The 15,558-nt window shown below is 43.7% G+C and overlaps 1 protein-coding gene and 1 long non-coding RNA gene across 2 annotated transcripts; one reads left to right on the plus strand and one right to left on the minus strand.

Moving 5' to 3' along the window:
* Positions 1-2,446: 2,446 nt before the first annotated feature.
* On the plus strand, positions 2,447-4,761 carry LOC118283949. The gene is made up of 3 exons (XR_004784726.2): positions 2,447-2,571; positions 3,001-3,073; positions 3,679-4,761. It is a non-coding gene; the product is annotated as an uncharacterized LOC118283949 (long non-coding RNA).
* A 430-nt stretch (positions 4,762-5,191) lies between these two features.
* On the minus strand, positions 5,192-10,022 carry LOC118283948 (zinc finger protein 184). The gene is made up of 3 exons (XM_035606421.2): positions 9,847-10,022; positions 8,519-8,820; positions 5,192-8,022 (listed from the first exon to the last, which is right to left on the minus strand). The coding sequence occupies exons 1-3, from the start codon at positions 9,960-9,962 to the stop codon at positions 7,037-7,039; spliced, it is 1,404 nt and encodes a 467-aa protein (XP_035462314.2). The 5' UTR covers positions 9,963-10,022; the 3' UTR covers positions 5,192-7,036.
* Between the last annotated feature and the right edge of the window lie 5,536 nt (positions 10,023-15,558).

Genomic DNA, 15,558 nt, shown 5'->3' on the forward strand with positions numbered 1-15,558 from the left:
TAATAAGACCACATCCTAGCGTGTTTAAACTAAACTGACCTGGAGCAAGACATTTTTTCTTTAAATCACAATCTTCTTTCAGACAACTATAGGAGCCTTCTCAATTTGACCATCCCTTCACCTTTTCCTTCCCTGCAACTAGACAATCCTACTGTACACAACCAAAACAGGTACAGACCAGAAATGAACAAATTTAATATATAAAAGGAGACATATAATGCTCATATTCAGGTTCATACTTTCAATTTGGGGTTACCACTTGAAAAGGTTTACACGCTCTAATGTTCAGAAAAGGCAGCGGTGTTCTCGTACTGTCTATTCCTGCAGCTCCTCTTTTCGCCCTCTGTCCAAAACGCCTGGATTTGTTTCCAATTTATTCTTTTCTACTTCCCTGTTTGTGCTGTGTCCTCGGTAAATCTCCCTGCTTCCTCAGCATGCATGACCTTGTTTCCCGGACGGCATCTGTTAATGAACACAACGAGGCTCCTGCCGGTGTGCATCATGTTACACTGCTGCATGCTGCTGGCCCTGCCAGAACCCTCTTGTTGTACACTGTAGTTGTCTTGTTGTCCGTGGACACGAGGTCCTGGGAGGACGTCGGGTGTTTGAGAGCGACGGCACAACTGGTTTAAGAGTGAGGCAGCACTGAGGGCTGATCACAGGGCTCTATTGCAGAGTCATTAGACCCGGAGCTGAATGCCGATTACTGCAGAAAACGCCGGGTAATAATCGCCCTCACGCGCTGATTTGCACGATGACGGAGGCAACGAAGGCTCGACTCCTCCGTTGGTAACTGCGCTGAGTTTGTACACTTTGAAGAGGGGCAAAAGTACAAGACATATGGTAACGTTGACCGGCGTCTCACTGGCCTCCATGCTGGCTGCTTTCTGTTGTTTACTCCACTGTTCGTCCTTGTTTTACCGCCACCCATCACTACACTGTGTTCCGGTCCAAACATGACGCGCCGCGTCTGCTGCCGATCATCAGACCCTGGTCTGCTTGCAGTGTGAAAGTGGGCAATTTGCCGCGTTTAAAAAACCCGGATCTACACTATGATTTTGGTTTGAAAGTGTCATTACTAGACATTAACCCACGACACTGCCAGCCCGTAGCCTGTGGTTTGAGTTATTCTGTAGGAGGTCTCATCTCTGCACTGAACAACAAATAAAAGCCGTTAATTTATCCTTTTTCTTAGTTTACTTGTTTTTGCAAAATGAAACTAGTAGGGACTACTCTGCCTGTGAAAACACACGTGTAATATCTCAATGCATCTGGAGGAGCTTTGTCAAGTCCATTGACTGTATATGATGATGGATGACAGCACAGCTCTCGCGACAGGGTGACACTGCATGGGCAACGAGATGAAACAGATCTTCTTCACTTATCAGCAATTTGACTATTTGACATGCGTTGTTCAGCTCTTGCAACTCCAGCTTCTTGAACCCGAGCTCGGCATCTTGAACGTTCTCCTGCGCGCGTTCGGCGGCCCCCGCTCACTGCGGGTGAAAACTGACATCAACAGCACGGCTTACCATTGTGTGAATGGCAGCTTTCTCGAAGCCACAGGGCCGCTGATAAGCGGGCAGCTCCGAGAGAAAAAAACGTCTGAATGTGTGCGCGCGCGTGTGTTGACATGGCACAGTGGTGGTTTCTAACTTGGTGGTGTACTGTTCTCAGAGCTCTTTCATGCTGCCCCCGCTGCTGTGGCGGGGGTGAGTGTGAGGAGGATCTATATTCTCACACTGTCAACTGCTGTGACGCCTCGACTCAAACTGAGAACAGGTCTCAGACTGTGGCGCAGCACGGCAGCGTCGAGTCCACAGCGAGGTCAACTTTCAACTTCCTCTGCAGCTATCACAACAGCCGCGCGCTGAACCGCAGACAGAGGGAGATTCTCCAAGTAGAGGGAGCATTCCAGCAGCAGCAGCAGCAGCACAACACGTATCAAGATGGAAAGATATCGGCAATCGCACTAAGTCATCAGCCGGCACGCTGCTGCAGACGTGCCGGTCCAGTCACGTCCAAGCAGCAGCGCACTGCGACTTTATGACCGTTTGACCTTGTCGCCGTTTCGTGCTGGAGCTGGAGCTGCACCAGCTGAACAGAGAACGACAACGTGTACTTTATTAACACCCCCCTCCCTCCCGCTCAGTGTTTTTGGCAGGCTGTGTCAGTCTGCACAACGCCAACGCATGAGAAACAAAGACTTACCCTCATGCACGTTAACCGGCCTGCGATGCCCCCTCACATCTGAGCAGCATGTCAGTCCGTCCTGGGGGGGGGGGGGGGGGGGGGGACGCCCATGCATGCATTCGTCTGTTTTTCTCCCGTTCAGTCAATTCGACCGCGGAACTCAACCCAACGCTGCATGTGTTCGTGCAGCTGGAGCAGGAAGGGATGGGCTGCAGGCTGCAGGGGTGCTGGTGGGGAGAGGGGGCAGGGGTTTTCTCTGACTGGCCCAGATTCTGACAAATGGCAGGCCAGCTGGTTACTTTGGATTTTGTTTTTTATAAGTAAATCTACAAGGCAATAGTCCCTTCAAATCATGCGTCAGAGTCTGGAGCCAGAGAGGTGAGACATGTTTTTTCCTCATACGACAAAACCTTCACTGGCTCTGGGAGTCCAGCCAGCTCAGATGAGCTGGCTGCGCAGCCCGAGAATATCCTCTTCTCTTCTTTATTGGGAGGCGGACACACAAAGCTGAGCACTGAAATATGGGAGAGCAGGCTCTGCATCCTGCCATAAGACAAACACTTTGCTTGAAGTCATGGAACCATTGTGGTGCCAGTATATTACTGGCACCACAATTGTACCAAAACACAGATGGTGCCTGAACAGGCAGACAAAAACACACAATTAAACAAGATTGAAAATGTGAAAAACATTTACCCATACATCGTACAAACCTTGCTTTCGGTTCAATAAATAAAAGTGAGCGAGATGAATATCAGTACTTGCTGTGACCGTGTGATAATTGGCAAAAAACATGTTTGTTTGCAGGCCAGTCAAGGTACAGGAGTTGGATCTCCTCCTCGTGCCCACCAGTGAAGTCTGGTGATGAGGAGGACTGCAGGTAGATGACTGGATCTCATGTCTTGTGTTGAGATCTGGGGACAATCCCATAAGCATTGTGGTAATGACAGAATTTGAGTTTGGAAATGGACAGATAAGAGCTTGCTTAATGATTATTCTTAAAAACCTGACTTTAGGGATCTTATAGTAAATGTGGCCTTCCCCCGAGGGTCCCCCTTGCATCCCATTTGTCATTCATGTTCCAAGCTAAACTCCAGTAATCGGATCTGTAAAGGACAAGTGTGCCTGGGTATGTGAGGAAACAAGAGATGTCCCCATGCACAGCCAGAACTGCAGCAGCAGCAGCGTCGCTCACTCTCTCTGCTCTGAATAGCTGAGGTTCTCATTGCATGACGGGTCCAGCGTGTGATTTATATTAAACTGGGATTAGCAAAAGAAAGTCAAAGGCAAATGTATTCTCTGTCCCAAAAGAAAAAAAAAAGAAATCTTTGTCGAATGAAATCCAATAAATCAAAAAAAAACCCAAAAACTTTCATATTCCACTTGCCAATGTCTCCTCCCACAGGCTCCCACATTTGAACAGATGTATGATGGAATTGATTAAAGCAGTATCAAAATAAAAGTTGTAACTCTCTTTTTGTCCAGGAGTTTATTTCCATTGCCCAATTCCCAGAAGGTTGGACGTCTACCAGATGTTTGCTGTCCTCCTCCACACCAAACCCTGACCCATGAAGAGGTTCCCGTCAGATCTCCTCCTCCATCCATCTCCTTTGCACCGGCATCTCCTCTGGATTACATCCATTCAACGGCCGGGTGTACACTTGGATTGCCCTCAGATACTTGAAGCCGGCCAGTTCCTGTGCAGAGAATTACTGGGTGGGTTCGGGAGTAACTCAATGACCCAGTTATGCAACAGAGGGCTAGTGGAATTCCTAATGACTGCTGAGTGCCAACGAAATTCCTTGGAACAGCCAATATGTGCCGAATGTCAGTTTTCACACACACAGATACACACACACACACACACACTGAAAAACTACCAAAGTAACCTCTTGTCTGCTTAATCTATGAGACCCGTTCTGACCCACATAAAGAAAATCCCTCCAAGTCCTTCGACTCCACAGAAGATTAACCTCTTGCCCAGTTTTTCTCAGGAAAAGAGCGGGACAATTTGCTCAAATTGCTTTAGTCGGGGTCAAATCCAGCGGTGTGCGCCGCCGATCCATTGTCTTTAGGGGTGGTTGCATAAACAGATTAGGGTAGTTGGTTTTAGGCTTGAGGGTCACTGGGGCCCGATTGGCCCTTTAGCATTACAATCTAAGATCTAAATCGCCTGAGGCGGGTTCCCAAACACAGAGATTCCTGAATTTTTTGGGGTCATCTGGGAGCAAGCGAAGTGTAGCATTTTAAGCCATTAATGGTCCTATGATTAGAAAGTCATGGTGGAATGGCTGAAAACATGCTATTCTATGACACCATGAAGTTAGAAGCTGAAATGAAGTCCTTGAACAACAATGAACCTGTTGCCTTAGGAATGAGAGAGATTTGGACACATCATACGGTCTGTGGTAACAAGCCAATAGCTGGGGCAGCTTCTTCCAAGTGACTTGCAACAGTCTTCATCTGGCCTGTCTTTGAACTGATTTGCAAAGTGTGCAATATGTCATGATAATAACTCAATGTGCTTTATACAATACCTTTTAATACATGAGTTCTGAGATTTTCAAATAAGTAGTCAAAGGGCAAAAATCTTGCTCCTCCTCTCTCTCCTTGGTTTGTGTTGAGGCTGAGAAGCCATCACTGACTTGGTCAATGGATAAATACGAAGATGCGACTGCAGCGCCACCTACTGGCAAATCATATTCCTCTTAAACCAGTGAATCAAACTTTCATTTGTGTGGCGCCTTTCTTACAGGTTAGTTTACAGATGACTGACAAGGATAAGACACAGATGTGTACAGTGAAACAGTATGAAACTAGTGCGCTTAAGAACTAAAATGATACATATGTCATTTTGCTGAAGTATACAACATTTAATAAAGGCTTTTTGACATCTTTAATGTAGTTGGAAGCAGAAATAAGCATTAAATAATCATCATAACCCGTGGACCATGAATGTAGACTGTATAAACAGATAATTAATGACAATGCACTTACATATTTAAAAAAACATGTTTTTATAGGAGATTAACACATTATTGTTCTTATGTTCAACTAAATGTGTTCAAGCCATTTTCTTGAATATCTATATAGTGCTTATTATCTGCAAAGGGGGCTTAAGTTAATTGAATCTTTGCCAAAAGAGGCTCAATATGAACAATATGATTTGCTTTTATTTAAACTACAACTACAGATGTAAACTAATTAGCTGCAGATTTGTATCAACTCTTTGCTTTAAAAGTGCAGGAAGGTCAGACAGTCTCCAGGACATTTCCTTATCTTCTACATGTTGTCAAGGTGCAGGGATGTATCTGTCATTCTCCAACGTTTTCTTTTCTTTTACCACTTTGTGATGACCACCAGACTTCAGGAATGACGGAATGATTCAACAGCTTTGTTGTTGAACCCTTTAACTTATTTTCTGTTCAAATCTCTAAAAACGGTGGTAGTTTTAGTTGTTGGGCTTTCACTTACAGCACTTCCTCTTCAATTAGCTTTATTTTCTCCCACTTTCTACTGACTGTGTTTATTGTTTTGCACCATAACACCTGAGAAAATACATTTAATGTGAAAACCTACTTTTCTGTTTTCCAACTCATCCGCCATATGAACTATATACAAGCAAAAAAAGTGTTGTTTCTTTTCACACGAGAGGGGGAAAAAAATCAAAAATACATATCTACACACTGAAAATCTACTTTTCTCTGTAGAATCAAATGTTTCCTTACAGGAAATGTCCTAGGAAATTATGGACCTGTTCAAATAAGTATAATCTAGAATACAATAGAGCAAAATATACATTTTTGTTGAACAATTCAGTGCCCAGCTGGGGAAGTTGTCAGTTTTTTTATTTTATTTGCATGAGACATGTGGCTGCTGAGGGGAACAGAACACCTGCTGCATAAAACCTGACATGATCAGTGACGCGTTCAAAGGGCTTCATGTTCACATTCCACTTCGTTCTTGGTTAAGTTCTGTTTATAGAAAGTCTTATCCAAACCAATAATGACAAAGACTCTTTATCTTCTTAATGTTAACAACAGTGTAATTACTCAAAATTTAAAGGCTTCGCTGGAAAAGCAAGAAGCACATACTGGCTGTTGTTGAAGAGTAATGATTTCCCTCCAGAACAAAGGTCATATCAACAGTAAAAGGGAAAATATCGCAAACATCAGGGCCTGTATTTATAAAACTGCTAACAGAGCAAATATTTTCCTGGAACTGAAAGACGAAAGATCAAAATATTCCCTTTGACCACAACTGAAAAAAATTAAATAAATAAATATTCCTATTACTTTAAACTGGCAAAAAGACACCCACGGTCTTTTAAGTTGGATCAGAGCAGAACGAGGGTGAACACACAAACTCTGAGATGTGTTTTGGAATCACTGTTGGATATATTATGCATGTAAGCACAACTGATTAATGATTAATAGTGTGAAGGGAGGCAATATGTGTAATTCAAAATGAGGTAGTGTAAGCAAACTTTTGCATTTGATAGGATGTTACACCACAGATTCATCGGGGGTGCTGCAGTTTTGGTTCCTGCTCCGGCAGGATTCCAAAAATGTCAAAGGACGCGAGCAGTTTTCTGAGAATGAAGAATGTAGCAGATGTGGGGTAAATTGTTTCCTTTAAATTTGCCATTCCTGCGTTGAGCATACTTCAAGTGGTTACCCGAGAGTTGCTCTTAAATATGAGTTAGCAAGTCAGTTGATAAAATGTGTCTCTGTCACGATCCGCCGTCTTTTAAAGACCTTCAAGAAAACTGTCTCTTCAGTGCATTATTTCGCAAAAAATGTCAGGAGGATGGAAGGTTTGGCCCCCACTGGACGAAGAAATATCAATATTTCTGAGTGTGAGTCCCTAGGTGGTATTTGAGGTGCGCGCTCTGTAGATATCCTTTGCCGCAGACACTGCAGCGGTGCGGCCTCTCTCCCGTGTGGCTTCTCATGTGCTTCCGCAGGTGTCCGCTGTGGGTGAAACTTTTACAGCAGAAGGAGCAGCAGAAGGGCTTCTCGCCTGTGTGGATCCTCATGTGTATCTTCAAATCCCCTTTCCGGCTGCACTCTTTCCCACACACGTGGCAGCGGTGCAGCTTCACCCCGGTGTGGCTGGTCATGTGTTCAGCCAGGGCCGTGGTGCTGTTGCAGTGTTTGCCGCACACGTGGCAACATTTCGAGGCCTTGTGTGATTTCAGATGCACGTCCAGACCATCGTGGGAATCTAGCCTCTTTCCACACACAGCGCAGAGACAACCCGCATCCTTCGCGTGCATGCGAAATGCGTGATTTATCAAGTGATAGTTGGAGGAAAAAGATTTATCGCACAAATAGCAATGACAGCCGGGTGCAACTGAAGTCAAACGAGATAGCTCGGTGGACTCTCTGGTGGGGACAATTGACCTCTGGGTTTGTTCTGTCCTCGACATAGAACTTGCGGCAGGTCTCTCGCGTTCCCGACCGTGTGGGATCCCGTCATTTTGGATCTGAGTTTGCGAAGGCGGCGATGAGGGGAAAGGTAGAATGCACTGTACAGTTCTAGTTTCTCGTGACGCCTGAGTCTGCTCCTCCCTTTCTCCGTTGTGAGTCCGAGGTTGCAAGAGCGGTTTTGTGTCCTCCTTCCCGCGGGTCTGCCGGGCGGCTGGCTGCGGGAGATACAAGTCACTAGCATCGTTGAGCTCTCCACCCGGCTCCGCGTCTTGTTGACGGGCCCAGAACTCCTGATCTTCCTCTTTAATGATTCGAGGCTCCGGGTCCCTCTGATCGTCGCCGAGGCTCGCCTCCGCCTCCGGCTCGGTGTTTGAGCGCTGCTCGCGGGGAGTTTCCTCTTTACACGCGGACAGATGGGGAAGAAGAAGAAAGAGTTAAGGACTCGTCCCTACGGCATCACTTTCATTTTTTCAATTTCTTTGTCAGATTTAACACCAGAACAGTAATTAAGTTTTGGATGCGGACAGACGGAGGAGTTGGTTATCATAACAATATGTCAATTAGGGCTGCGACTACTGATTGTTACCATCAATGATTAATCTGATCTGATCTATTGATCAATTTTTCTGTTTATAAATTGTCAGCCCTTTTAAGAGAATCTGTTCATTGCAGTAGAATTTTTGCTGAGGAAAATGGCATTGATTAGATTATTAATGAACTTTATAGGCTAATTGTAATAATAATAATAATAATAATAATAATAATAATAACAACAACAACAACAACAACAACAACAACGGTTACAGTAGAGCCGCACACGCTTGTCGGCGGCTCTGGCCCTAATAATTTGATAATAATATGAATAATACTGATGAAGATGATGATGAGCAGACCTCCTCGGCTTGAAAACTCTTGCAGCAGACCCCTGAGCCTCTCGATCTCCTGCTTGGAGCTGGACGCCTCCTCTTCGTACTTTTCTATCGTCCTCTGAAAAACCTCCAGTATTTCCTCGGCCGCAGCTGTCAGTCGCTCCTGCACAAAGGCCCCGAGGAGCAGCGGGGCAGACATCTTGATATCACCCTTCCGGACCCTTCTCTGTGGCGCTAGCTCCCAAGCTACGGAAGTAGCACTAGACAAACCACGGGACGCAGATATCTGCTGCCCCCTGCAGGCGCACAGCGGCTGTGGACGGCAGCTGGACGCAGGTGGGGAAATATTGTTATCATTACCTATATTCATGGATGTGGTGTATAAAACCTTATAATACACAGTTATATATATATATTAATACCTCATAAATATATGGTGTTAGAATTTTGTTAATTCATCTCACATAATAATAAAAAAGGTTATTAACGGTGCTCAGATTAGTAACCACATTGTAAAAATGTACAAAAAACATTACCCAAGTAAAATGATGCAAGAATAATGCGGAAACTACTAAGCTCTGAGCCTTATATTGTTATGTACTGTTTTAGCTGTGCAACTTAAACAATAATTGTTCTGTTTTTATAGATTTTTTTTTCTTGCTTGAATGATAGATTTGAAATGAATAATAATACATTTGTTTGGTTTATAAAAAAAGGAATAAAACAATAAGAAAAAACAGGGCCAGAGGTGACACCTTTGATTTGGTTTTTTTTACACCGTAAGAATAAGATTTATTGACAAATAGTCACCTTCAGAAGCCTTGTTCATTTTTGGCCCATTAAGTAAGAGTTTCAGCTCTACTCAGTGTTTGGTAGATTCAACTGAGCATCATATTTTACATGCTCATAACTCCAGCTGCCAGATAAATGTAATGAAGTAAAAAGGACAGTAAATAAACACACAGATACATTCCAGCACCACATGTTCTAAGGAGAGCAGCCAAAATGAAACAGGGGAAGAGAAAGAATCACAGTTGTTAGACCTCAACCACTAATACAATTTACAAGCGCACAACAAGAAAAATGACAGGCAGTTGTCAGGTCTGATAAACTGTCATGATCTGCCCCTCAGAGTTTTATTAATAATATTATTAATATTTCCTGTTTTATTTCTCTTTCCTGGTTTTGTGATTGTCACACCTCCCAGGTGTGGTTCCCCTGTCCAATGTCCCCCGCCTCCCTTCAGTCCTCTCGTTCAGTTTGTCTGTTCACCTCCCCAGTCTAACCGTGCGCTTGTCTTCTGTTCCCCAGTGTCTCTCAGTGTATTTTTGAGTTTTTGTTTGCCTGCCTACCTGCCTTTTCCCGAGTCTGCATTGTGTCTCCTTAAAATCTTAAACCAACGAACTCGAGGAAACAGGGATTTGTGGGGGATGGGAGGCAGCAAATAAAACAATGCAAAAGCAAACATTAAATTCCCATCCTCCTGTTTCCCCCAAACGTCCAGGTCTTAGGCAGATTCCAGGCGCTGCAGATAGAGAACTTAGTGAAACACGTTTGTCTGGTTTACATAAATCATATGTGTGAAAAAAGCGCTGCACGAGTGACATCAGTTTGTGAATAAAAAGGCTCCTCCTGGAGTCGTGACCTGTGCCCACTGCTCCCTGTGCTCTCTCTGGTCCACACCCTCTTGACCATCTGTCCCATGCTGAGCTCATAGGAGATGAGAGTACAGTCGTGACGTGATCTGTACCTGGCACTGTGCATCTCCATCTGCAGCAGGTACAGGCAACAAATAAAAAGACAAAAACAAGGCTGCAAAAAGCAACAAGTTATAATGACTGAGAATTTACTTCCTGTTGCTTTGAATACGTTTGGTCTTCAGCACTTTGATAATCGAGTAGCTCTTTGCTGTGTGTCACCTCTCAACACGGAGCCATCGGTAGAGGAGTGTAACCAGGGGTGTAGCACCAAATTCTGGGCCCTATACATAAGCAGTCTCTGTGACAGACATAGTTCAGTCTCTCAGCCAATGTATTCAGCCAATTTTTAATTTATGTTATGACACTAATTACTCAGAAATCACTAATTACAAACAAAAAAAACTTTTAATTCCTGGCCCTGGGTAGTGGCCCTGGTAGTAGGTTCAGAACCATTTCGACATTATGGTCCATAATTGTGATGCATGCATTATTTTTTACCCCCAGGGGGGTTCAACTGCTTTAAAATAATTTCCGGTCAAGGGGTTCTAATGCCTGCTGTCCATTGAGGACATTAAAACCAGAGCAGTGTTGTAGCGTTCACGGCCTCTGGCATGTTCAGTATTATAATATCTGCTGTGCTTCTAAATATCTATGTTCCCTTCATGCAAAAATGTCTACTATGACAACTTCAAATACTAAATTTGTATCTTTCTATCAGTTATTTGTTGCTTTTTCTTGTTGTGTGACTGTGACTGATGCCTACAGGGATCCAACCGCAGAATAAGGAATTCAAATGACGACACACTTTTTGATCAACAACATTACCAACAAAAACCCATGGCAATATGAGGATGCGCATGAGAGAGTTTTGCATCATCCACATAGCTTGAGTCAGTCTTCATTCATTTCACTTAAATAGCAAATGTTCTTTTTGGTTGACATCGTTAAAATGTGATCCTGAAACTCACGGAGCTTGTTTCTTGCCATCTGGCCTGTTTCACGTATGATGCACCTGTTTGATCTCACCTCCAAAGTGGTCGGGGTGTCTTCAAAGATTGTCCAAGGATCAAGATGGTTCATCTTGCTTTTTAAGATTTACAGTATTATTACACATTATTTTCTGTATTTATCAATTGCTCCTGATTAAGATTTGGGATTTGTCTGGGGTATAAAGCTGCGGCTGCTGCTTCACACTTTGGTACAGGAGGTGCCATTTCAGACACTTGTACGCATGCGCGAAGTTACATCCGCGCGTCGAACGTTGCCGTGGAGTGAGCCTCTATACGACGCCGAAGTTAGTTTGCGAGTCGACGGTTAAGGGGAAAGTTAAGAGAAACAGAAATGACGACGCTGAGAGACCGCTGTTTGAGCCCATTTTCGGATTTAACATTTCTTTTATTTATGAAAAAATGTCGTATTCACTGTGTTTTCTCCATGAATAAGAAACCTGAAATTATTATTAAACGTTTTAAGATGAATGTAGTTCAAGTTTGAAGTTTGAAAAGTCTAGGTGTAGTGGTTCTTGATCCAGACCAGGGGCCCGTACCAGGCTGGTCCATCCAACAAAAGCAGCAGCGGTAAACACCTTGAGCCTGAACATTCTGATGAGGGAGAGACATCAAATGGTACTGGCAAGAAGCCTGGCAGGGACACAATTACATGAGGTTGCCTTTGCCCCCTTTCTCACCACAGTTAGTTAATCAACCCTGCACCCTGTTGCCCACATGACGCCACTTAATGTAGCCTATCTATACTAACAAAAGATTGCTATGGGGTCTTAATTCTTGCATGTCTTGTTTTGTGCATATCACAGGAATTTATCAAGTTTACTATTGAGTGAATATTTTTTGTCAGTGATGTCAGACCGTTTATGCTGCTGAAGCAGAGGAGAGGAGAAGTTAATGTGTGAGGAGGTCAATTCATGATCATGGGAAATATTGATCAGTGTGTGGATCGTTGTTCTAATCAAATTGATTGTATTAAGTTTATCGTCACAGTCTCCTCGTGTTGTATTGAGTGATGAGAAAGTAAAACACTGTTAGAGATTCTGTTTTATTGAATTCAGGAGCCGCAAGAGCAAGAAGAGCTCAAAAGCCCAAAGAAGTGAAAATCCCATGCATATCCTGAATACAAATTTTGATTATAGCCAAGGAAAACCTACCATGAGCTGTGAGGTTGTGAAACAATGGTATATGCATCTGTAGAAGCCACAAGTCTGTTTGATGTCAACCTTGTTTTAAGGAAAAAAAAATCGTATTTGCGATGTCATTGAGAAATACCACTCTACCCACAATCCTAAAGTGTAACATCAATGTCTCTGATGGGTTGGAAGTAGTGGGAAAGGCATTCACAATGGTTCCTTCAATCTTCTTGTACGTTGCACCTTTTTTCCATTTTCCAAATGTTTTATGGTCACGATTCATCTTGTGGTTTATTGGTTCCAGTCAAAAAACTCTTTGTATAAAAATTTTGGAAATTCACTTCTGGAAATGGAGCCAATCTAAAGAGTGGGAGGTCACTGTTGACCTGCTGCCTTTATTATTTGTCAAGTTAATCTAAACACTTTTGTCCAAGTCATGATCCTGCAGAATAATGGCTTTTACCAGTGATCTAATTGGTCAGTAGTTGGACCGGTGACTGGCTTTGTTCTTGAATCTGGAATTGAACCTGCTTCATAAATTACAATGGGGATTTACCCCAGTAAGAAGAGAACCATCTTCGTAGCACGGAACACCCAGAGTTAAACCTGAAGTTAGATCAGCACAAATCCTGCTTCATAGTACAGGCCTGTGGTCCAGCTGTGAAATCACCCCTTTTCTGTGTTTTCTAATGAAATAAAAGTCTCTCAGCTATCGGGCCCGTCCCCGCTCTCTCTGCTCGTCGGCTGTCTCTTCTCCCCCCGTACCCTCCTTCTCTTCCTCGCCTTTCTCCTCTCTGCTTCGGCAGGCTGGGACTGGCGGCGCCCCCCGTCGGGCCCCGCACGGAGTCGGGCGCGGCTGCCGGTGGACTTTTTTAGTCTCCGTGCCGACCGCGCCGCAGGCTTTGCGCAGGGGATCCCGTTCGCGGGCGGGAGAGTTCTGGTGCGGTGGGAACTCCCGAGATGCTCCAGAGCGACGTGAGCCTCGTCTCCCTCTACCCAGGGAGGCGAGCCACGGCCTTGGCCATAACCCCACTTTGACTAAGACCTCAGATCAGACGAGACAACCCGCTGAATTTAATTCTATTTAACTATTAAATTGAGGGAGCAAAAGTAGTATCGGCTCCAAATATCGGCTCAAGAAAATCGGCATTCCGTATCGGTCATCGGCTAAGGCTGATGAAAAAAAAATCTGTATCGACATCGGCCCTAAAAAATCTGTATCGGTCGATCCCTACTATTGACCGAAGAAAACTCCAGACATTCCTGATCTTCTAGTTTGAAAGATGAGTGTCATGCTGAAGGAGGATTTTCCAGAAACCTGGCAGCTCAAAAGTTTCACTTAATAATAGTTTAAAATGGATAAGAAGGTTTCTCAATGACATGGCTGGGTTTCTATTCGGTAATGATGCCGCTATAAATGATGCTAAACCACTAATAAGCACTTAGGATTTCACACTCGGATGTTTGTTTTTTTAAACTACAAATGAATGTCCTGAGGCTGCACTTGGTCATACCCACATACAGTTTATGTACCACCAACACCCAGTTTTACTGTAAGAGGTGTGTACAGTGAAGGTTCCTGTTGAATAGATTATGAACAATCGTGTGTAGTTGCTGTAGCAACTGTGACACATACAGCATGCATAAAGAGCTGTCCAGCTGATGGCGAGTTGTTATTCGCCTGGTGTAATTTTCGTGATACCCACGGGGCCCCTCTTCTAACTCGTCATCTGGTTGGTTCAACTCCTGGCTTGTAGACTCTGAAATGTCTTGGGCCTGTGGCTTCTGTGCACTGGGGTGATTCCTGTCCTTTATCTCATTGAACAGGAGTGGGCGAGACAGTGAGTGAAGGCTGTAGAGGGTGGACTGCCTAAAATGTCTTAAAAGTGCCCAATGTGATCGACCTTGTTGCTCAAAATAGATCTACTATTCAACCAGGCTGTTGAAGAAGAAGGTCATATTTGGTCTCTTGTGTAAAACTCAATACAGTGTTTTCAGTCAAACTGTCTGGATGGAAACAGCATAGCAACCTACGTTTTGGCGTCAGCTCATGTCTGGACAGTGAAGCATCGGTGAACTCATCAGAGTTGTGGTTGGCTGTGCGTTCGTACATTAGTACTGTACATTCTATTTTTCTTCCTGTAGAGTCTGTGCACTCTTCTGACTGTGGAAAGAAATTGATCTGCAGGCAACTGCAATGTTTTTGCGAGTCAATTTGACCATAAAGGATGTTGTCAATACTGAGTTATAGCATTCACATTACAGTTTGGATTGGAAGGAAAGCACTGCATCCATTTGAGCATGGTGTGAAAATCAAGTAAAAATCTGAAATATGCCAATTCTTTAATTTAAAAAACAAACATTTAGTGAACTTATTTGCCTGTTTACTTATTATTCACACATCCATCAGTTACAGAGTAAGTCATCCATATGGAGTCGTGTTTCTGGCCACCTGGTGAATGTTAGCCTGATATTTTGGTCTCTGCCAGCTTGTCAGGGAAGTATGTGGCTCTTTAGTGGCTAAATGCTCCCCTATGTTCACCAGCGTGTCAGTAACTATGTCTGTCTTTGTAGCTTCAAAACATGCTGCAGTGAGAAACAAGACTGTGAGGCCACTGAGCGTGACTCAAAACACTAGTGGTTGTGTTCTGCAGTGAGCCTGCGGCTGACCTAACGTCTTCAGTGATTCATCGTCGATTAATCTTAACGATTATTATTGGAAACAAAATGTTTGCCTGTTCCTGAGACACAAAATAAAATCTGTGAATATTTCAACACAAAAGATCAATGAATATAGGAACCACGTACAACATTCAGGTCTGCATCTCCCACGTATAACTGACACACGTGTTCACACATGCTTACTCTCCGACCAATGATTCCCCACTAATACTGGAACAGAGCAGAGGAGATCACAGACAGACAGAACATATCTGTTTCTTAATCTTCTTGGTTTTGTTTTTTCCTGGTTGTAAGTAAAACCTGTGGGTGTAATTGAGAGATAGAGAGTGAGAGACAATCAGGCGATAATTCTCCATAGAAGAGAAATTTCTTGAGAAATTAGATCCATCAAAGTTTACGTGAAGCGTTTTTTGTTGTGAAAGATCTGATTGATTGGAACAGTTAGCTTATTTGCCTTTTTTATTTTCAGAATCACATCATATTCAAGCCTTTTCCCTCCCTGTAATGAGAGGCTCAAATTATAGGCTCAGTTTTGAGGTGAT

Source organism: Scophthalmus maximus, chromosome 10, assembly GCF_022379125.1.
Source record: "Scophthalmus maximus strain ysfricsl-2021 chromosome 10, ASM2237912v1, whole genome shotgun sequence".
In the NCBI taxonomy this organism is placed as follows: Eukaryota; Metazoa; Chordata; class Actinopteri; order Pleuronectiformes; family Scophthalmidae; genus Scophthalmus; species Scophthalmus maximus.

Excerpts from the sequence above, each read along its gene's own strand:
- LOC118283948 (XM_035606421.2), bottom strand. The coding sequence starts at position 9,962 with ATGTTTGCTTTTGCATTGTTTTATTTGCTGCCTCCCATCCCCCACAAA. Across the intron at positions 8,821-9,846 it reads GCAGACTCGGGAAAAGGCAG|CTGCCGTCCACAGCCGCTGT; the intron begins GTAGGCAGGCAA and ends ACCTGCGTCCAG. Across the intron at positions 8,023-8,518 it reads AGAGTTTTCAAGCCGAGGAG|AGGAAACTCCCCGCGAGCAG; the intron begins GTCTGCTCATCA and ends CCGCGTGTAAAG.